The sequence below is a fragment of the Lotus japonicus genome, chromosome 4 (assembly GCF_012489685.1).
Source record: "Lotus japonicus ecotype B-129 chromosome 4, LjGifu_v1.2".
NCBI lineage: Eukaryota > Viridiplantae > Streptophyta > Magnoliopsida > Fabales > Fabaceae > Lotus > Lotus japonicus.
In genome coordinates this window covers 11,879,028-11,901,902 of record NC_080044.1, presented here as the reverse complement: position 1 = coordinate 11,901,902, position 22,875 = coordinate 11,879,028, and the positions used below count along the sequence as shown (strand labels likewise).

Sequence of the window (22,875 nt, the reverse complement as noted above, 5' to 3'; positions counted from 1 at the left end):
ACATATCACTTCATGCCAACATAATCTACAGCAAAAATTACCAATCATCATTATCAGCTTCCCTTCAACTGATAAATCCCAACCATAACAAAAAGTTGATTGAACAGAGATAGATTACCCATCATATCATAAAGCTGTGAATACAATCAAATAAACAAACTATCCATATCCATAATAATTCCAATTATTATTGTGACAAAAAATTGAGACTCTCTCATACACTGACAACAATTCTTGAATAATAATACAAGTATAACATGAAACAGAATCAGAAAAATTGAATTGGATCTCACTTCACTTTCTCTTTCTCTTTCTCTTGGTCCTCTTTTGGGGTCTCGGTGTTCTGCTTCTCATTCTCCAATTCGGCGAGGGCTTGTTCTTCAGCAACCTTCTCGGCTCTGAGAATGGGTTCGTAGTAATCGGCATGGGCATCCATACACTGCTTCAGCCTCGCCGTGACCTGAGCACACTTTTCGACGAGGTCCTCGTTGTTCTTCTCGGCTTCTTGCACGCAATTCTCCCAATCGATGAAGGAATCCTTGCAACCACCGCCTTTCATGAACAGGCAGAACCCGCACTCGCCTTCTTCTTCCTCCTCATCGTTCTCTGTTTCCGCCGCTGCCGTAGGCTCCGCCGGAGAAGGGTGGTCGGGTTTGTCCTCAACGGGTTGCTGCGGCGGCGTAGACATTGGTTACGAGTTTGAATACGGTGGCCGCCGGTGTTGAAAGAAAGAAAGAAAGAAACCCTTGATGTGTTGTGAACAACAATCTAACAAAACCTCCTAAAAACCCTTTGCCATCTCACACTCTTATTTTTCTTTCCCTTTTAACTTTACATTTTGAGTCAATAATAATTAATGATTTTGTTTCTAATGGATTATATTTTTTTTATAACATTTTTTTTGGTACATCGAAAAATTAACAATAAATAAAGAGACGAACTAAGGGATGGGTATGAGATCTTTCAACTGAAGAGTATCTAGTTCGGGAGAAAGGGAAACAATAATCTAAGTACCTACTGGAGGAGAAAGAGCACCCTGACGAGCAAGCTAATTAGCCGAAGAATTACCATCAAGACACTCGGGCCCTCCACCTTATGTGACCTTTTTTTGTGAGAGAATTTATATGGGGAGCTTATAAAATATAAAAACAAAAACCTTAGTTCCCAGAACCTAGAAGTTTCGAAATTGATATTTTTTAAAGAGAAATTAATATTTTCATTCTAAAAAAAAAAATAAGATAGTCAATGTACAAACATTAAATTTTAGGGAGTTGATTTTCATACCATCTCCTTCCATTTTCAAATCATCCCTTCATTTCATTTTTTTTTTCGAAAATACTTTTTGGACATTGTTGAGTATTCTTTCATTTTCATGCTTGAATTTAAGAAGAGTTAGAGAGAATTAGTGAGAGAACTCCATCTTCTTCCATTTTCGTGCGATGCCTTGGTTGTGGCTTTCCTATCTTCCTTGGAGCATCAAGACTTCATTTTTTCTTCTTCATTTCTTCACTAAAGAGGTAAGTCGTTCTCTCTTCTTTCCTTTGATGTAAGTTTCATGCATAAAGGTTGGTTTTGTGATTTTGAGTTTGATTAAAGTTGAGATTTAATTTTTTTTCTCTTCATGAAGCTTATAGATCTAGTCTTTAGCTTCATGGACATGTGAAAATGGTTTTGAAAAGTTGATGTTTGTGTATTAAAGATTTACAAAGTTTGGTTGTTAAACTAATAGTCCATGTAATGTTGTTCACCATCACTAGATATATGTTTTGTGCTATTTTGTTTCCTTGGAAGAAATTGTTTTCCCTTAAAAAAGTGATTTGAGTTAAAATTCTTCACTGAAAAGGTAAAAAATGTGTTACTGCCTGTGGAAGAAAGTTTTACTTTCCTTTGTTTTCATAGTGAACATATTTTAAATGACGTGACAATACTTCAACATTATATATCATTTAATGAAAGTCAATAATTGAGATTTTGTGGAACTGACTGTGTCCAGTGACGGAGACATCATTCTCATCTCGGGGTGGCCAAGACTAAAGTGCATATGATTTCTAAAAAAAAATTAAATTCTAAATAGAGTAGTTAATCCTATTGTACTATGCAAGTAGATGTAGTGAAAAAAATTAAAAGATAGAAAGATATGAGTTAATTTTTTGTGTTGAAGATATAACTTTCCATCAACAAAAACATTATCTCAGTGACCACGAAGCTGTAATAATCAACACGAAGGATCATCAAATCTAACTAATCAAAAGAATCTAAATTGTGGGGGAGATTAGTTACCAAGAAAGATAAAAAAAAGTTACTAAAATGTGAATGGAATTGAGTAGCATCAATATGCATGTTCAGTCAAAATTAGAGTATCCAATTTGCAGATTGATTCGAAAACTCAAAATTATAAGTCTGCACACATAACAGTGACATGGCACAAAATAGCACACAAAATAGAAGTGGAGAAGTGAAATTATTGGTAGTGAGTATGTGAAAAACTGAATGAAAAAGTTTGGAATTGAAAACATACATTAAAAGCAACGCACAACTCAAGCCGGGTCACCAGAGATGGAGCCACCATGGATTCCCGTTAAAGGGAAAAATTCAAATTTCAAAAAACCAATCAAGGCCAACAAATCTGCCAATAATGGCAATAATGGACGCATTAAAGGAAACGAGAAATCAGGGATTTCAGGTCAGAAAGTTGCACCAAAGACCAAGGGAATTAGCATCAATGATGAACCCGTAATTCCGGCACCTCTGCAACCGTTACCAAACACTGCATCCTCCTCTGCGCAGCTGTCTCCCCCAAATACTCCTTTGAAACGCCGGCGAGGAGAAGCGGGAGTGGCAGTGCCAGCGTCGGAGTGGCGCCCGCGCCAATCAGGGACACCAAAGAAGCGACCACCACGAACGCCTGCTGCCAAGAATCAGCGGCGTAGTCCAGGTGTTGCACCACGCAGCTTGTTCAAGGAAGGGGAGATAAATAGCATCGTGTTTCAAGCCGAAGGAGCGAACGAAGCTACAGGAGTGGTGATACAGCAGGGCGCAGAGGCCATTATTGAGCTGGAAGAGGGAGAGGTTGCAGCTGGTGACCCCCCTGACAGCGCCGCTCAATGAGAGTGCCATTGGGCCGCAGCCTATCCCCCTTTGTTGTTGATGATGGACAACGATCTAGCTATTTTGTCCTGGAACATACGTGGGGCGGCGAATGCCGGGGCGAAGCGGTATCTACGTGAGCTCTTGCAGCAGTTCAGACCTTCATTACTTTTCATAATGGAGACTCATGTTCAGTTTGATAGAGTTAAAAAGTTTTGGGAGAATTTGGGTTTTTTACCAGTGAATATTGTGGAAGCTCATGGACACTCAGGTGGATTATGGTGTCTTGCCCTTTCACACATTTTACCTTGTATTCATGTGGTAGATGTGTTTGAGCAGGCTATTACTGTGGAGGTGCGGGTGTCTCAAAGCCCGTGGATTTGTACGGGTGTTTATGCTAGCCCTATCCCTGCATCTCGGGTTGCGTGTTGGAGGTATCTGGCAACACTTCGCCAGCTGATTAATTATCCGTGGATGATAATAGGAGATTTTAATGATTCTCTGCTCAGTTCTGATCAGCGGGGAGGGGTTTTCTCTCATGCAAGGGCGAACCTTTTTGCTGCTATGCTCCAGGATTGTGGTCTCATTCCCCTTCACACTATTGGGCTTCGTTTTTCCTGGGTGCGACGTCGTGGTGGCGTGCCCGTTATGCATAAGAAGCTGGATTGGTGCCTAGGAGACTCAGATTGGAACTTCAGATTCCCGGATGCTTTAGCTGAGAACCTTACTCGGGTTCATTCAGATCACTCCCCGGTTCTTGTTAGGTGTGGTGGTTCCCCGCCATTCCGTGGTTCGAGGCCGTTTCGCTTTGAGGCAGCATGGCTTTCCCATGCGGACTACGAGCAGGTGGTGGCTTCAGCCTGGTCCCCGCAAGAGACACTCCCCGGGAACTTGCATTTGGTCCAGGAGCATTCTATGGTGTTTAATAAGGACGTGTTTGGCGACATTAGGAGACGGAAGCGTACCTTGCATGCACGAATTCGGGGAATTCAATTGAGACTTGATACGGTGGACTCTGCTGCCCTTTCTCTGTTACATGATAAGCTTCAAATTGAGCTTCATCATACCCTTGCCCAGGAAGAGCTGTTGTGGTTTCAGAAATCTAGGGAGCAAGAAGCGCTGTTGGGGGGGCGTAATACACGGTATTTCCACACTAAAACTATCGTTCGTCGAAGACGGAATAAGATCATTTCTCTTACTCTACCGTCTGGTGAGGTGTGCACGGATGAGCAAACCTTGCAAGTTGAGGCGTTGCGGTTTTTTAAAGGATTGTTTTGCTCTCCTTTGGCGTCTAGGCCACTACAGGAAGGGAAATACTTCTGCCCCAGTTTGTCCCATGAGCATGTGTCCCAGCTTTCAGCGGAGGTGTCACCTCAGGAGGTGTGGAGGGCGGTTTCTACCATGGGGTCTTTCAAGGCCCCTGGCCCTGATGGTTTCCAGGCAATTTTCTTTAAATCTTGCTGGCATATTGTTGGAGGGAGTGTCTATGCAGTTGTCAGGGATGCTTTCATTACTGGCACGTTTGATAGAGCTCTCTCGGATACGCTTGTTGCGTTAATTCCGAAGGTGGATGTGCCTGCATCTTTTCGTGAGTTGCGGCCGATTAGCTTGTGTAATGTGATGTATAAGCTGATCACTAAGGTCTTGGTTCTTCGCCTTAGGCCATGCTTGCAGGAAATTGTGGGGCCTCTTCAAAGTAGCTTCATTGCGGGGCGGGGAACTTCTGATAATGCTATTATTTTGCAGGAGGTAGCTTACTTCATGATGAATAAGAAGCGAAGGAGCAGGAATGTTATCTTCAAGTTGGACTTGAAGAAAGCATATGATCAAGTAAGTTGGCAGTTCTTGGAAAAAACCCTGGTGGAGTTTGGCTTCCCGTCGTCCATTGTTGCTTTGATTATGTATTGTGTCACATCCTCTTCTATTTCGCTTCTCTGGAATGGGAATCGTTTACCGGCGTTCAGTGCTACTAGGGGCCTTCGTCAGGGTGATCCTCTTTCACCGTATCTATTTGTGCTTTGTATGGAGCGGCTTGCTCATATGATTAATCATGAGGTGCGCCAGGGCCAGTGGAAGCCGGTTCAGATTAGTCAAGGAGGCCCAGGTATATCTCATCTCTTCTTTGCTGATGATGTGTTGTTGTTTGCTAAGGCAGAAGTGGCTCAGGTGCGGAATATTTATCGGGTTTTAGAGGACTTCTGTGGTGCTTCTGGACTTAAGATTAACCTTTCAAAGGCCAAAGCCATGGCTTCTTGGTGTGTGGATGGAGCTGTTAAAGATCGGATTGCTGCCATCACTTCCATCCCTTTCACGAATAATATTGGAAAGTACCTTGGCTTCCCCATCCATATTGGTCGGGTTCGGAAGGAGGATTTCAGTTTTATTGTTGACCGTGTATCTGCCCGCTTAGCAACTTGGAAGGCTAGCTTGTTGAACAAACCAGCGAGAGTTACCCTTGCCAAATCTGTCTTGTCCGCCATCCCGGTGTATGTCATGCAATTGAATTGGCTTCCTCAATCGGTGTGTGATCAGTTGGATATGGTGGTTCGAAGGTTTATTTGGGGAAATGCTCACTCGAAGGGTATCCCCTTGGTAGCCTGGGATAAGGTGGCTCGGCCAAAGAAATATGGTGGCTTAGGGTTGAGGAGTGCGAGATTGAATAATGTGGCCATGTTGGGTAAACAACTTTGGGGTTTGGTTCAACAGGATGAGAAATTTTGGGTGAGGGTGGTACGCGGCCAGCATGTGGCAGGGGGGGAGGTTCTGTCTTGCGCTGCTAGCGCCGGTTCTTATTTTTGGCGTTCCATTATTAAGGCACGTGACATGCTTAAGGGAGGGTTTCAGGTTCGTTTCGGTGATGGCAGCTCTTCTTTCTGGTATTCCTGCTGGACACCCTTTGGTTTATTGTGTGACATAGTTCCAGTGGTTGACATTCATGACATAGACTTGACTGTGAGGGATGTCTTTTCTGAAGGATCTTTCAACTCCTCCTTGTTGTACACCGAGTTGCCACCTGAGGTTAATCAGTTCTTGTTCACTTTCAAGCATGTTTTCTTTGATTCCGGGACTCGGGATTGCTTGATATGGGCTCATAATATGAATGGGAATTACACAGTTAAAGATGGGTTCCAATGGCTGCTGCATCAGGAGGAGGTTGACGTTGATTCAGGTCCCGTTGGTGGTTTATGGAATGTGGTTTGGAAGGTGAATGCTCCAGAAAATATTCGTGTCTTCCTCTGGCTGGTCTTACATGATGCATTGCCCACCCGCTGCCTTCTGTTACGCCGTTCCTTGGCTACGTCCGCTTTGTGCCCTAGGTGTGGAGTTGGGGACGAATCGATTTTGCACTGTCTTCGTGACTGTGCGGATGCAAGACGCGTTTGGCGTGGCACCGGTTTCATTCTCCCTCAAGCATTTTATGCAGTCCAGAATTTTGGGGAGGTGCTGCGTATTTTTGATGGTTTTGGGTTGCATATCGTGCTGGCTACGGCTTGGGTGATTTGGAAGGAGCGCTGTCGTTTCGTTTTCGCGTCCCAGCACCTAGTGGTCCACAAGGTTGTTCGTGAGGCACGGGAACTGTGGTTACTCATTGCTGATACGTATCACCGTGGAGCTACTTCGCCGGCGGTTCGCTGGGTTCGCTGGCAGCCCCCTAGGGAGAATTTTGTTGCTCTCAACACCGATGGCAGTTCGCTAGGGAATCCGGGTGCTGCGGGGATTGGTGGTGTCGTGCGATCTGAGCATGGGAACTGGCTCTTGGGTTATGCGGGTTCTATTGGTGAGGCAGATAGTTTGCTTGCGGAATTAGTGTCCATTCTTCGTGGGTTGGAAGTCTGCTGGGACCATGGGTATAGGCAGGTGGATTTGTTTTCAGATTCTCTGCTCGCTTTGGGTTTGATTATGGATCTGCATCCTGTCTTTCACCGCTATGCTGCGATTATTGGGCGGATTAAGACGTTACTTCAGCGGTCGTGGCAGGTTCGGTGTCAGCATATTCTTCGCGAGGGAAATTCGGTGGCGGATTTCTTAGCTAAGTATGGTGCATCTGCGCAGTCGGCGTTTTTGGTTTGGGCTTCTCCCCTGCAGAGTCTTGTGCCTATGTTGAGGGCGGATCAAGTGGGAACAGAGTTCATGAGAATTTAGTCTTTGTTTTTGTTTTTTTGTAAGCTTTGTTTATCAAAAAAAAAAGCCTCAGTACTAGAGCACATCAGCACAACAAAAGCTAAAAGAACCCCAAATGTTATAAGTTACCTTTCTTCGGCAAAACTAAAAGGTGAAGAGATAAAAACTAGCTTGTAAAATATAATATAAAATATTTGAAGTGATTTGTCTTTGTCATTTTGTGGGACGAAATTAAGTGAAAGAGGTAATATATATTTGGTGAGGGTGGTGTTGTATATATTTTTATGGAGTATTGGCAAAGAAAATTAAAATAATGGGGGGGGGGGACTATGGCATGACCATGCTTCCCCTGACTCCGCCACTAAATGTGTCGTTATGTAGAAACTCTAGAGGATCAGAATCTCATAACATATAGAGTATGTTTGAATGAGTAACTTAATTGAAGAATGTATTCTTAATTTGTTTTTAAAATGATGAATCCTCTGTAAAACACAAAATATTAAAATTGCATGGATTTCAATAGGGAACTCTAAATAAATTGGATGAGCAAAATTTCAAATGCCACCTAAAAGTTATAAATTTGAAAATTCCCTAGTCTCAGCATTGCTCTTACAACTCTGCTTCCCTCGACCCGCAACATGCTCTCTCAACCCGAGAAAAACTCAGATTTCCACTCCATATATACTAAAAAATAAACAAACGCAACATAATGATGGTTCTTCCCTTTTGAAAAGTTCATTTTCTTTAAGACACAATGCAAATCCCGCCTTTCTTGTGTCACTTCTATTTTTATCAGATATTTCTTTCATTTTCATGCTTGAGTTTAAGGAGAGTTAGAGAGAGAATTGGTGAGAGAAAGTGAGAGAACTTCATCTCTTCCTTTTCCTTGCCTTGGTAGTGGCTTTCCTATCTTCCTTAGAGGATCAAGACTTCATTTTCCCTTCTCCATTTCTTCACTAAAGTGGTAGGTCATTCTCTCCTCTTTCCTTTGAGGTAAGTTTCGTGCATAAAGGTTGGTTTTCTGATTTTGGGTTTGTTTATAGTTGAGATTTAAATTGTTTCTCTTCACAAAGCATATAGATTTAGTCTTTAGCGTCTGTTGGCCCAATACTTTGGCCCAAGAAAGAAAAAACACATTCGGCCCAAAGCACACGAGGTGGTCGAATTTAGACTAAAGAAGGGAAAGGAAAAATGCACAAAGTTAAAGAAGCAGTCGAGTTCGACAATAGGAGCCATTGCTTCAAACAGGGGCACATTTAACATGTGCAGCATTGACCAAGTCAGATCCTCACCACGTTGGTGAGACACGTGGCCAAGAAGCGGTTGAAGCAGTTGAGGCCCACGACCTCCACCACTGCACAAAGAACTCCCGGAACCAACTGCAGATCGTGGGAAGAAGGGATTAGACCCACTAACCCATCCAAGAAGAAGGAAAAACCGCCAAGGACATGCTCTATAAATGGGAGAATTCAAGTCAGAAAAGGGGTTCCCAACTCAACTCTGCAAAATTCACTAAAAACTCTAATGTCCGCATCAATGAGACTCGAGGAGCAAGACGTGATGATGAAGGAGTATGTTGCAGAACCAAGTGTTTATCTTTACTACGTTTAAGCGTGTCGTGTTATTTGTTAATTTACTGAGATTCATCAGTTCTGTTGTTTAAGTTCTTGTCGAAATTTATATTCCTTGCAGTTTCTTTTTCACTTTGTTACACTTTGACCTTCGTGTAATTGATCCTTATTCAGTGAAATCCAGTTTCTTTTGAATCGATCATTTGTTGTCGCAAAACATCAACTCACACACAACACTTTGGCAAGACGTTTTCCCAAAAGGACCTTGAATCTAAACTTCCTTTAGTCGAACTAAGAGGATATTTGTTTACAAAAAATCACCGTAAACAAATTGGCACACCTGGTGGGACCGTTTTTGTGAAAACTAAGTTTTACAGAAGCGTTTGTGTGTTTGGTCTATTGTATTGCATGCTATCTGGTATTTGTTACTTGTCTTGCTTGTGATTTACGTTTTATATGCACCTGAGAAGTGGTAAGACCGTAAGTATGGCAAGCAATCGAGGAAGAACCTCTCCCCAAGGGTCTAACGTGGGCAATCAGAACAGCCCCGGGGGAAGTAGCGGTAACAATAATGAAGAAGTATCTACCGGGATGGGGCTTGGCACCACTATGCCAACCCAGAACGTGGCAATTTCTGCCGTTGCAGAAATGCTTGTATCTACATCAGTGCAGGCACAAATTGTTCCAACAGTTACAAGGGGAGACATGCCTTATGGTATGCCTACATCTATAATGCAGGGCATACAGGGTACGTATTCGACGTTCCCCGAGAATGTTCCCCCATTTAGAATACCCCCCTTTGGGGCAAATGGGACAATGTTGAACTTAGGAAGTCGAGTTAGTCCTTCTGGCCTTATTCCTGGGTCCAGTTCATAAATTTATTTGTCTACAGGTATGAACACTGGTTCACTCCAAGCCATTAGGCAGCAAGTAGATGATAGTAACCATGAAATGGTTAACATGCTATCTCGCCAGATAGGAGAAATAATTAACCCCGTGCTCCAAAATAATAATGTCAATAATCAGCATTTGGCACGTCAGATGGATCGTTTGGCTACAGCCTTGGGGGCACCAGTCGAAATCCAACCGGCACCAGGGGTTAATCACATCCCATTGCCTAACCATGTCCCTGCTCCTGCGCGCTATCAAGCACCACAACACCAAGACATGGGGGCAAACCCTTTGTTTAGAGGAAACGAGGCAGTGCAACCACCATTGCAAAATGTGTATATGGTGAACAGGGATGAGCACGCTGATGGTGTGCTGGAAAGAATGCGACAACAGAACGCTGGGGGGCAACAAAACGTTGCTGCGGTAGTGGAACAATTGTTGAACCAACATGGCTTCAACGTAGGTTTCGCTAATAGGCCCCATTTTGTATCAGCCTTTACAGAAGAAGTTCTCGAATCTGAACTTCCTCGAGGCTGGAAAGTCCCCAAGTTCACCAAGTTCTCTGGGGACTCAGGAGAGTCTACTGTAGAGCATATAGCCAGGTATCAGATTGAAGCAGGGGACTTAGCCATCAATGAAAATTTGAAAATGAAATACTTCCCAAGTTCTTTAACTAAGAATGCGTTTACCCGGTTTACCACCCTCGCCCCAAGGTCAGTCCATACATGGGCCCAATTGGAAAGAATTTTCCATGAACAATTCTTCAGGGGAGAGTGCAAAGTGAGTTTGAAGGATTTGGCTAGTGTCAAAAGGAAGACAGCAGAGTCCATTGATGATTATCTAAACAGGTTTATGATGCTTAAATCTCGATGTTTCACTCATGTCCCTGAACATGAGCTAGTTGTCTTAGCCGCTGGTGGTCTAGAGTATTCTATTAGAAAGAAGATCGATACTCAATATATTCGAGATATGTCCTTACTCGCAGACAGAGTGAGACCTATCGAATTACTAAAGGCTGAAAAGTCTGAAGAAAGGGCCAAGACTGCTAAGTGGCCAAAGAAGGAAAAAGTAGCGTACATAGACGCTGATCCAGTGTGTCAAAGTCCATGTGTTTATCGAGAAGTCCCTGTGGACGTCGATTTAAATGATGTCAACTTGGCTGAGCTCCAGCCAGGCGATCCTTACGTTTGTAAAGCATTGAAACCACATGAAAACAAACTTGGGGAAGAAAACCCTAAGAACACCATTCCTGCTGTGAAAACTTATACTTTTAATGTGACCAAATGTGATGCAATTAATGATATACTTGTGTCTGATGGTTTGCTTGTGGTCCCTAAAGACCAAAAGCTTCCTTCTCCTGAACAAAGGAAAGGGAAGAAATATTGCAAATATCACAACTTTTTTGGTCATTGGACCTCACAGTGTGTTCGTTTCAGGGATCTTGTGCAGGGGGCATTGGATTCAGGAAGACTCAAGTATGATGAAAAAGCCAAAAGTCAAATGAAGATTGACTCCGATCCGTTGCAGGTAGCTGAGGCCAACTATGTGGAACCTTTCTACATTGACATGGTCGACATTTCTGAAAAGCTAGATCTGGGCTTGATACTCGGGGAGGCAAGGGAGGAAAACACGGCTGTCGAGGAACCAGAGGTCGAGAAAGAGGTGAGCTTGGATGAAGTCTACCCCAAGGCTGGAGAAACCCTGGTCGAATTTCTATGCCACAGCAAAGACGGTGAGAAAGAAGTCATACTGTGCCCTCGATGCAGCGCAGTCTTCGACAAGTCTGCAGCCAAAGCCTACCAAGATTCTGAAATGAAAAAACATTATCAGAAGAAAGCGCATGTATCTAGAAGACTGAAGTATCCCCACGAGGAGTGGGTTGAGAGAGATCAGGAACTCGATGGCCATAAAGGCCAGAAGTTAAGAGGCAAGGACAAGACTTATGTCCCTGATGCTGGATTACCAAAAAATCAATGGTTCAGGCCAGCACCTCCGAGGCCAAAACATCACCAAAAGTGGCAGAAAATCGACTTGGGCCAGGGGTCTTCCTACATCAACAATTCCCGCGTGTCACGAAGCTACTCCTATGGCTCTGGGAACTACTATGCTCCTGAGCAAATGACCAGAACTCAGTTTAGACGTTTCCTGAGAAAAAGGAAAGCTGAAAGGGAAAGAGGTGGCAAGTTTCGTTCACTATGGGACATAAAGCCAGAAGACAATCCTAGCAATGAACCTAGCGTGGCGTCGATTATCAACCAGCTGGACCACGCCATCAAACAGGGAACAACTGTGCCACCAAACCCAGCCAAGGAAAAGGGAAAAGATGATGTTGAGGATGAGGATGAAGACATGCTCGAAGATTTCGACGACAGTGATGGAGAAGACCTCAATATCATTTGCATAGTGTCCATCTTACCTGCAGAATTCGATAGAATCTCAGAGGTTACTGAAAGCGAGGAAGACTACTATGTCGAGGAAGAACCAGATGATAACCCTTTGTGTTATTATGTGATGCAGAGAGGATCTGTCGAGGATGAGAGAGCTATTTTCCAGAGGCCAACCGAGCAGATGAAAATCCATTTGAAACCACTATTTGTTTGGGCTAAAGTCGAGGAGAGAGGAGTTAATAAAGTCCTTGTCGACGGAGGAGCTGCAATCAACCTGATGCCTGGGTTTATGCTCAAAAAGCTGGGTAAAACTGAAGCAGACCTAATCCCACATGATATGGTACTTTCCGATTATGAAGGAAAGACAGGTTCTTCCCTGGGGGCAATCATGCTGAATATAACCGTAGGAACGGTGGCCCGCTCCACATTGTTCATTGTGGTCCCTTCAAAGGCCAATTGCAATTTGCTATTGGGAAGAGGGTGGATTCACGGCGTGGGGGGCAGTACCCTCGACTTTGCACCAACGTATATCCATTTGGAAGTCTGATGGGGTCGTTGAAAATGTACAAGCAGATCAAAGCTACTATTTAGCAGAGACAGGCTACGTTGGTAAGAAGAATTTCGAGACGAGCTTAGCCACAATTGCTCCTTTGGACACAGTGGCCAATCAATATTTTAATCCATACTCAGAGTACTCAGTGACATTGGATCCCATCTGGGGGCTAAACCTCATTGAAGCATGCAAACCTGATGCCATGAGTGGATGGCACAGTGATGAAGAAAAAGATGCCACTACTGAGTGGCAAAACGAGTGTAAAAATGATTAATCCGAGCATAGCTCGAATTTCGGCTTACGCAGCCGAAAATAAAGTAAGAACGGCTTTAGAGGCCGCGAGAATGGCCAAAGAAATGGCTATTGACGAAGCTGATGTCTCAATCTTGCCAGTCGAGATGACACTTCAGGACGAGGGAACAACAAATAAGGATAACATGTGTCAGGAAGAAGACGAGCAGAGCGTCGAAGAATTCGAAGATCTCCGCAATTTAAGGCTAGATTGCATCTATGATGATAGCCCATTGCGTTTCGAGAAACCAGTAATCGATGTTTCCAAGAAAATGGAAGCACAGGATCCTTTGGAAGAAGTGGACTTGGGTGATGGCTCAGAGAAGAAACCAACATACATTAGCGCTCTCATTGACCCGGAGTTAAAGGATAGGATGGTGAAATTACTCAAGGAGTTCAAAGACTGTTTTGCTTGGGATTACGATGAGATGCCAGGACTTAGTCGAGAACTGGTGGAATTACAATTACCCATCAAGGAAGACAAGAAACCAGTCAAGCAATTACCCAGGAGGTTCCATCCAGATGTGTTGGTAAAAATCAAGGAAGAAATCGAAAGGCTCCTTAGGTGCAAATTTATCAGAACAACTCGATATGTGGATTGGTTAGCCAACGTGGTCCCAGTGATCAAGAAGAATGAAAAAATGAGAGTTTGCATTGAATTTCGAGACCTTAATGCTGCCACTCCAAAAGATGAATATCACATGCCTATTGCTGAGATGATGGTGGATTCAGCTGCTGGTCACGAATACTTAAGCTTGTTGGATGGTTATTCAGGCTACAACCAAATCTTCATAGCAGAAGAGGATGTGTCGAAGACAGCTTTTCGATGTCATGGTGCCTTGGGGACATATGAGTGGGTGGTCATGCCATTTGGGTTGAAAAACGCTGGTGCGACCTACCAAAGGATAATGAATACCATTTTTCATGATTTTATTGAAACTTTCATGCAGGTTTACATTGATGATATTGTGGTGAAATCCCCCTCAAGGGATGACCATTTATCGCATCTAAGGAAATCCTTTGAGAGGATGAGGAAATATGGCTTAAAGATGAACCCCCTTAAATGTGCCTTTGGTGTTATTGCAGATGATTTTTTGGGTTTTGTGGTGCATAAAAAGGGCATCGAGATCAACAAAAACAAAGCTAAAGTCATTCTCGACACAAGTCCACCAACCAGCAAGAAGCAACTACAATCGTTGTTGGGTCCAGGTGGGCCAGCATCCTGCCTGCAGGTAGCATTCGAAACGGGGCGCTGTCTGCTACGCTATAAGAAATAACGTTGCGCCCTCACTAACACCAATTGGTTTTGGCGTAGTGGTAAGCGCGTGATCCTACAAGTGGTATCAGAGCTAAAACTTATCCTGATGTGTATAGTTTTTCTTGCTCCTTCTGAATCCAAGTCACTGCTTGATTCTGAGCTTAGCTCCCCCTGAATCTAATACTTGATGAAAACGTTAGTAAAGTCTAGATTCTGAGCTAAAAAATATAAGAGTTCAGAGTGAAAAGCTTATGACATAGATGAAAAACGAATAATCAGAGCGCATAAGTGATCAGAGTCACGGACAAGGCATGCTGTGCAGCTAGTTTGGCTGGCAGGTGCTGGGGGGGGGGATTGTTGGGTCCAGGTGGGCCAGCATCCTGCCTGCAGGTAGCATTCGAAACGGGGCGCTGTCTGCTACGCTATAAGAAATAACGTTGCGCCCTCACTAACACCAATTGGTTTTGGCGTAGTGGTAAGCGCCCCGTTTCGAATGCTACCTGCAGGCAGGATGCTGGAAGTGATTTATCAAGTGAACCAGGATAAAATCCTTGTGTGCTTTTCTATCTCTTATCTTTAGCACTTAAGTTCTCGAAAGATTTGTCAAAATCTTTAAGGTGGTAGTTTTGTACTGAAAACGTTATTCAAACCCCCCCTTTCTACCGTTTTTCATACCTTCAATTGGTATCAGAGCCAGGTCCCGTGTTCGAATCCCATGGAAGGCATGCTGTGCAGCTAGTTTGGCTGGCAGGTGCTGGGGGGGATTGTTGGGTCCAGGTGGGCCAGCATCCTGCCTGCAGGTAGCATTCGAAACGGGGCGCTGTCTGCTACGCTATAAGAAATAACGTTGCGCCTTCACTAACACCAATTGGTTTTGGCGTAGTGGTAAGCGCGTGATCCTACGACCATCAAAGATAGGTGGTCTTGCACTGTATTGATATTTGCTTGTAGTAGTGGTGGAATCCATGAGTTTTTCACACTGGCCCGGATCTACTGAACACTGTTAAGTGTGCTAATCAGAAGCCAAGTATCCCTTGGTATTCCTTCTGAGGGGGAGTATTTCGTCTTATGCTTTTACTATTTTTTTCCCACCTTCATTCTTTTTGCTTATGACAAAAAGGGGGAGAACTGATAGTATCTTGACAACTCCTATATTATTTAGCTCAGAATCTAGATATTACTAACGTTGATATTAAGTATTAGATTCAGGGGGAGCTTAGCTCAGAATCAAGCACGAGTCTTGGATTCAGAAGGAGCAAGAAAAACTATACACATCAGGATAAGTTTTAACTCTGATACCTTATACTCTGAGTGTATTCAGTTTATTTGTTTAGAGTTGTTCATCAAAATACATGGTTTTGTCATCATCAAAAAGGGGGAGATTGTAAGATCAAGATTTGGTCATGTGGTACAACTCTATGTTTTGATGATAACAAGTATTTATTTGTGGATGAACAACTATGATACTCTAATGTTTGTCTTGAGTGTTTTGACAAACAGGTTCTGATTCTGACACCAGAAGATATATTCGTCAGAAGTTCTGAAGATCAGAAGATCTAAAGATCAGAGGATCTGAGGATCAGAGGATCTGAAGATCAGAAGATCTGAAGATCAGAGGATCTGAGGATCAGAAGATCTGAAGACCAGAAGCTCTGAGGGACCAGAGGCTCTGAAGGTCCAGAAGCTCTGAAGGTCCAGAAGCAGAAGTTACGAAGGTCAGAGGATCCAAGCATCCCTCTGACTCTGATCACCAAGCTTCACAAGTTCCAACACGAAGTATTCCTCTGATCAGAAGTCATTGGTTAAAGGCAAATGTCTCTATCAAGAAGTACAAGAGCAGTGTACTATTCTGAAAAGCCTACCTACCAAGGTTCAGCCACAGCAGGTTCTGGAAGTTCCAGAAATGCCCTCCAACGGTCATATTCTCTCAACAGAAATATCCTTTGCACCTTGGACTATAAAAGGCTGAAGAAAAAGAAGAAAGCTAAGAGAGAGAGATCAAGAGCTGCAATACAAGAAAAGATTCAAGCTTCTACTTTCTTCATCTGTTCTTATTTAGTTTACACTCAGCTTATTTAGAAGCAAACCTTTGTAAACACCAACCTCAAACAGTTGTTTGATTTTCCTTAAGGGACCGGGTAGGTCAGTATCCTTAAGAAGACTAAGAGAGTGAATCTTAGTGGTGATTCCTTTAGGAGATCAAGGTTGATCGGATCCTAGAGAAGACTAAGAGAGTGAATCTTAGTGACAGCTAAGTCAGTGTATTGTTAGTCACTTGTAGGTTTCAAGTGCAGTTGTAACAATTATCTGATTAGTTGATTGCCTTCATTCTAAGAAGGAAGAAATCACCTTAACGGGTGGACTGGATTAGCTTGAGGGATTTATCAAGTGAACCAGGATAAAATACTTGTGTGCTTTTCTCTTCTCTCTATCTTTATCCGCTGCACCATCTATCTCAGAGAAACCGAAAAGATTTTCTTTAAATCTTAAAGGGAAAGTTTTTATATTCAATTGGTATCAGAGTTAAAACTTATCCTGATGTGTATAGTTTTTCTTGCTCCTTCTGAATCCAAGACTCGTGCTTGATTCTGAGCTAAGCTCCCCCTGAATCTAATACTTAATATCAACGTTAGTAATATCTAGATTCTGAGCTAAATAATATAGGAGTTGTCAAGATACTATCAGTTTGGCGCCGTTGCGCCCTCACTAACACCAATTGGTTTTGGCGTAGTGGTAAGCGCGTGATCCTACAAGTGGTATCAGAGCCAGGTCCCGTGTTCGAATCCCACGGAAGGCATGCTGTGCAGCTAGTTTGGCTGGCAGGTGCTGGGGGGGGGGATTGTTGGGTCCAGGTGGGCCAGCATCCTGCCTGCAGGTAGCATTCGAAACGGGGCGCTGTCTGCTACGCTATAAGAAATAACGTTGCGCCCTCACTAACACCAATTGGTTTTGGCGTAGTGGTAAGCGCGTGATCCTACAATCGTTACTGGGGAAGATTAACTTCCTGAGGAGATTCATTACCAACCTTAGTGAGAAGACCAAGTCATTTTCCTCGCTTCTTCGACTAAAGAAGGAAGATGTGTTCCGCTGGGAAGCATAGCACCAAAAGGAATTCGATGAACTCAAAGAGTACCTGTCCAACCCACCTGTAATGGTACCACCCATCAGGGGGAAGCCAATGAAGCTGTGTATCTCTGCCACAGATGAAACCATTGGAAGCATGTTGGCTCAAGAAGATGAAGATGGCAACGAAAGGGCCATATTTTGAGTAGGGTGTTAAATGGCGCAGAAACTCGATACACCATGATCGAGAAATTGTGTTTATGCTTGTACTTCTCTTGTGTAAAGCTGAAATATTATATAAAGCCAATCGATGTAATGGTTTTTTCTCATTATGATATAATAAAGCACATGTTATCCAAACCTATCTTGCATAGTCGAATTGGTAAATGGGCTTTGGCCCTAACCGAATATTCACTAACTTATGCCCCATTAAAAGCAATTAAGGGGCAAGCAGTTGCTGATTTCTTAGCAGATCATACTTTGCCTAAAGAAATCATAACTTATGTAGGCATTCAACCTTGGAAGTTATTTTTCGACGGTTCCAGTCATAAAGATGGAACTGGAATTGGAATGTTTATAGTGTCCCCGCAGGGCATCCCCACTAAATTCAAATTTAGAATCAAGGATAATTGCTCAAATAATGAAGTTGAGTATGAGGCGTTAATATCAGGCATCGAGATCCTGTTAGCTCTTGGGGCGAAGAACGTTGTCATAAAAGGAGATTCTGAGTTAGTAGTAAAGCAGCTCACTAAAGAATACAAATGCGTTAGCGAGCATCTAGCCAAATATTATGTGAAAGCAAATAATTTGTTGGCTAAATTCAACGAGGTTGGAATAGGTCATGTCCCTAGAATAGACAACCAAGAAGCCAATGAATTGGCGCAGATTGCTTCTGGGTACATGGTAGATAAACTAAAATTGACAGAGCTAATTAAGATCAAAGAAAAGCTGAGCCCTTTGGATCTCGACATTATGGTTATTGATAATATAACCCCCAACGATTGGAGAAAGCCAATTGTCGAGTACTTGCAGAACTCAGTAGGGTCAACTGATAGAAGAGTCAAGTACAGGGCTCTAAGTTACACCATCTTAGGCAACGAGTTGTTCAAAAAGAACGTCGATGGCACATTGTTGAAATGTTTAAGCGAGGACGACGCATTCATAGCCGTATCAGCTGCCCACGATGGCCTGTGTGGCGCTCACCAAGCAGGGGCAAAAATGAAATGGATCCTGTTTAGGCAAGGGCTGTATTGGCCAACCATTATGAAAGATTGCATCGAATATGCAAAAGGGTGTCAAGATTGTCAGAAACATTCAGGAATCCAACACGTGCCAGCTAGCGAATTGCACTCTATCATCAAGTCGTGGCCTTTTAGGGGATGGGCAATAGACTTAATTGGCGAAATCCACCCGGCCTCATCAAGGCAGCACAGATATATCATAGTGGCAGTCGATTATTTCACTAAATGGGTCGAAGCCATTCCACTACAGAATGTGACACAAGAAACGGTAATCGAGTTTATACAAAACCATATCGTGTATCGATTTGGATTACCAGAGTCAATCACGACGGACCAAGGCACGATGTTCATGGGACGCAAAGTGGCGGCCTTTGCAGAATCTTGGGGCATCAAACTCTTAACCTCGACCCCTTACTACGCTCAGGCAAATGGCCAAGTAGAGGCGGCCAATAAAATCCTAATAAGCTTAATCAAAAAACATGTGGGTCGAAAACCAAAAAGCTGGCATGAGTCTTTGAGCCAAATCCTGTGGGCTTACAGGAATTCACCAAGGGAAGCAACAGGAACAACGCCTTTCCGACTTGCCTATGGCCAAGAAGCCGTGCTGCCCGCAGAAGTATATTTGCAGTCGTGTCGAATTCAAAGACAAGAGGAAATCTCAAGTGAAGTTTACTGGAATATGATGCTAGATGAATTGGTTAACCTCGACGAAGAAAGGATCTCAGCACTAGACATTTTAACAAGGCAAAAGGATCGCATAGCTAAAGCATACAATAAAAAGGTTAAAGATCGATCTTTTGTCACAGGTGATTACGTGTGGAAAGTTATTCTCCCAATGGATAAAAAGGATAGAGCTTACGGGAAATGGACCCCCAATTGGGAAGGGCCATTTAAAATCGAGAAAACGTTACCTAATAATGCTTACGTGATTAAGGAATTGAGCAATCAGCGTCAGTATGTTACGATAAATGACAAGTATTTAAAAGCATATAAGCCAATGTTGCACGAAATCAAAATTGAATAAAGGACAAAATGTCACGATTGCCAAATCGAATTCATTAATCAAAATGGATATCACAAGTATGGCAAGATACAAATAAACTAAAAGCCTAAAAGGGAAAAATGGCTCTGTATCCGTCGTATCTAGCTTGCATGGGTGCTAATCGATCCACCAGCGCCACCATCTGGCCCTCAAGTCGAGCCTTCTTTTGACGAGCAACCAGGTCTTCAAGGGAGACTGCAGATATCGCGACGGCTAGCCGAACAAGACCTTCCGGGTCTTGCTGATCCAAAGAGGCCTGGAGAAAATCGAATTTCTCCCTCCACTCACCTATTTGATGTTCCTGAAAGAACACCATTACTGAAAGCTCCCTGAACTCTTCAAACAGAGGCTTGGCTTCCAAGAGAAGCCCCTGGAATTCCTGAAGAGGAATTCTAACACGCGCGACGATTGGCCTACGAAGCAGTTGATCAATGAGCCCTAAAAGCTCATCAAGGCCACCAGAGGATTCATACAGGTTCTGGAAAAGGTCATCCTGGAAAGCCAGGTCTCTGATACGACGAAGAATGAACCTGCTATCCGTAGTCAAGGATGGAAAGTTCTCAGTTGCAGGAAGAAGATGGGAATGGAAAGAAAAGAAGTTACTGGTGAAAGACGAGTAAAAAACGGCTCCATTTATAATGAGGATGTAACAAACAGCCGCATTAATGCAGAGCATGCAGTTGCCAAAGCGTCAGCCAAACACGGCAAGCCACGTCAGCCACCACCGCGAGTGGAGGAAGTTCTTAAGTCGTTGAACAAGAACGTGATAAAAAGCGTTATAAATTACCGTGGTTTCCAAGGAGACTTAGAAGATGAAAGGTTAGATTAAATGCCAAGCTAAATGGTGTGAAACTCAGCAATTCAACGCAGGAAATAATGTAACAAAGACTGAATCGACAATAAAATGCAAATCGAAAAAATAAAGCATGTCGACTATCACCAATACGAGATTCATTCATTGATTAAAATGTTGAGCTGAGTTACAGGAATGATTATTACAAGATTGGCGACAAAGGCCACAATAGATCCATGGCCACTACAACAAACAACAATTATGAACCTAAACCCTCGACTTGAAAGCTTCAAGTTGAACCCTTGAAGCAGCAATCCTAGAATCCAAGCTTTGCTTCACACGCTGCTCCGCCGCAACCTTCTTAGAGAGTTGAGATGTCGATAACATCACATTTGTGCACTCGGCAGCTAGAGTATTCAGCCGGGAATTCACAGCTGGGCCTTCATCAATCAACATTGCCTTCTGCTTCTCGAGCCTTGCCACCTCCCGTTGAAGCTCGTCCAGTCGAGCATCAACCCTTGACAACTCATCTGCTATAAGAGCTTTCCTAGCAGTCAGCTTGAGGATTTCATCTTTCGCGGGCAAGAGTCCATTGGTGTTGGAAGCCACTTGTGCCTGTTTAGTCTCGATGAGTTGTTCCACCGCAATGGTTTTGTCAAGTGTGGCCAAGGTATCGACCAAGAGAGTCTGAAGCTCGACGAGAGCATCTGCCCGAATTTGGTCAAGTCGTTGGCCCAATAGGAAGGCAAGCAGCTCTTTAACCTCCTGGCCTAATCGAGGGTTAGCTCGAACCTCGTCGATGAAGCCTTCATCGAAAACCAGCCTTTTCAACTTGCCAAAAGCTTCCTCAACCTGGCTATCATTAACCACTCCACCAGACTAAGCAGTCTCAGTAGTTTCAGCTTGACGTGGCGGAGAATCGAGATCCAAAGTGCCATCAAAGAAACTCTGAAAGATGGAAAGAGGATCTTCGACCAAAAGGGCACTGAGCCTCTCACCAGAAGTGTGGGAAGAAGCAGCCATCTTAGAAGAAGCTGAACCTCCCTTAGCATGAGGAGAAAGCAAAGCGACCCTGGCACCTTGTTGAAGTTGCTGAGGAGAAGATTGAAGCTGTTGGGGAGAAGTTTGAAGCTGTCGAGAAGAAGGTTCAGAAGAAGTTGAGGCCGGAACATCAGCCTTTGGTGGGAGCATAACACCAATCACCTGATCAGGCTGAATGATTGGAGACACTTGATCCTCACCACCTTGCACCTCTACATGTGGTTCATTCTCTTCACGAGCAGGGGAAGGCATGTTCTGAACGTCCTGCGGAGGAAAATTAGAAAGGTTATCTCGACATTCTTTGGTATAATAGGGTTCACAACCAGGATGTTGCCAAGCAATTGGTTTCGAGTTAAAATAGAATGTCAATTTGTCCCACACAGGGTCTAAATCATTAGAGTCCAAACTCGAGCTCGAAGATTCTAAACTGCTCAAAGAGCTAGACAGGACAACTGGTGGGGGTTTAGAAGAAAACCATGTGGCTCGAGGTACGGCCATTTTAGACATGCCAACCCTCTGAAGAATAAAAGTAAAAATGATTGAGAGGGAAGAAAAGAAAGCAAATTGAGACAAGATGTGAATCACAATGATTTACCTTAGGACCAGATTCTTTGAGAGGACTGGAACTGGTCGAACTCTTGGAGTGGTGGGAAGAGGAGCTGCCAGACTTACGACTAGACTTTTTCCTGGAGGTCTTCTTGGCCGAAGCCATCTCGACAGGAATAGGTGTAGTGCCTTGAAGAAGAGGGCTGGAAGCTTGCTGATCAACGCCTTGATCACCACCTTGCTGCATTTCCTCACGTTGGCTAGCTGACTTAGCCGGGGAAGGATTTCCCACAGTAAGTTCACCAGCACCTTTAGCCCTTTTTTGGCTTGCAGAAGTGGTAGGGGTGGCCCCTCGTTTTCGACTCTGAAACAAAAGGCAAATGCTCACAAAGATATATATATCGAATAAAGATCAAAGCTTCACAGGTTTCAGTATTACCTTAGGCATCTTGAGCTTATCAGCCAGAGTAACATCATCATCATCATCCTCAACTTCGATAGTAGCAGAAGTCACCCGAGGAGAAGCTTGAGGGGTCTGTCGCGGAATCGGCTCAGCTACAAAAGAAAAAACAAAGGAAAATTAAGCCATAAGTATCGCAAAGATGCCAGGTCGAAATGATTACCTTGACCAATAAGCGTTCTTATCGATATGTGGTTGAAGATTTCGACCGGCACATGGAGAGGGAAATTCCATAGGTAACGCTTGGTCCAGGTCACCCGCTTCCGAGGGGGCAGTGCGCTATGGTAAAAGTTTTTGATACTTACATGATCAACCCACTTAGGAAGCACCACTGGAAAAGCCAAAGCATACTTACAAGTAGGCAGTGGTGGGAACCTAGAGCCTGTTTTTCGAATAATGAAAGAAAGACCATCCTCATCAGAGGGAATGTTCAATCGAGTTTTCTTGGCTTTAGCTTCCCACATTTGCCTTAGAACTTGGGCTGCTTTGGCAACAGTTTCCTGAAGACGAGGACCCGGAAAGTATACTA

The 22,875-nt window shown here is 43.6% G+C and overlaps 3 protein-coding genes across 3 annotated transcripts; 2 read left to right on the top strand and 1 right to left on the bottom strand.

The window, feature by feature from the left end:
- Positions 1-124: 124 nt before the first annotated feature.
- On the bottom strand, positions 125-804 carry LOC130714699 (uncharacterized). Its single transcript, XM_057564626.1, has one exon. It carries the CDS (start codon positions 686-688, stop codon positions 290-292), a length of 399 nt encoding a protein of 132 aa, XP_057420609.1. The 5' UTR covers positions 689-804; the 3' UTR covers positions 125-289.
- A 2,346-nt stretch (positions 805-3,150) lies between these two features.
- On the top strand, positions 3,151-7,230 carry LOC130712299 (uncharacterized). The gene has a single exon (XM_057562137.1). It carries the CDS (start codon positions 3,151-3,153, stop codon positions 7,228-7,230), a length of 4,080 nt encoding a protein of 1,359 aa, XP_057418120.1.
- A 5,725-nt stretch (positions 7,231-12,955) lies between these two features.
- Positions 12,956-19,488, top strand: LOC130712297 (uncharacterized). The gene is made up of 3 exons (XM_057562136.1): positions 12,956-13,153; positions 17,815-18,740; positions 19,005-19,488. The coding sequence occupies exons 1-3, from the start codon at positions 12,956-12,958 to the stop codon at positions 19,486-19,488; spliced, it is 1,608 nt and encodes a 535-aa protein (XP_057418119.1).
- Positions 19,489-22,875: the final 3,387 nt, after the last annotated feature.

Coding starts and splice junctions, on each gene's coding strand:
- LOC130714699 (XM_057564626.1), bottom strand. CDS start 688: ATGTCTACGCCGCCGCAGCAACCCGTTGAGGACAAACCCGACCACCCT.
- LOC130712299 (XM_057562137.1), top strand. CDS start 3,151: ATGGACAACGATCTAGCTATTTTGTCCTGGAACATACGTGGGGCGGCG.
- LOC130712297 (XM_057562136.1), top strand. CDS start 12,956: ATGGCCAAAGAAATGGCTATTGACGAAGCTGATGTCTCAATCTTGCCA. Junction 13,154..17,814: donor CATTGCGTTTCGAGAAACCA/GTAATCGATGTT, acceptor GTGTCCCCGCAG/GGCATCCCCACTAAATTCAA. Junction 18,741..19,004: donor ACACAAGAAACGGTAATCGA/GTTTATACAAAA, acceptor GTGGGCTTACAG/GAATTCACCAAGGGAAGCAA.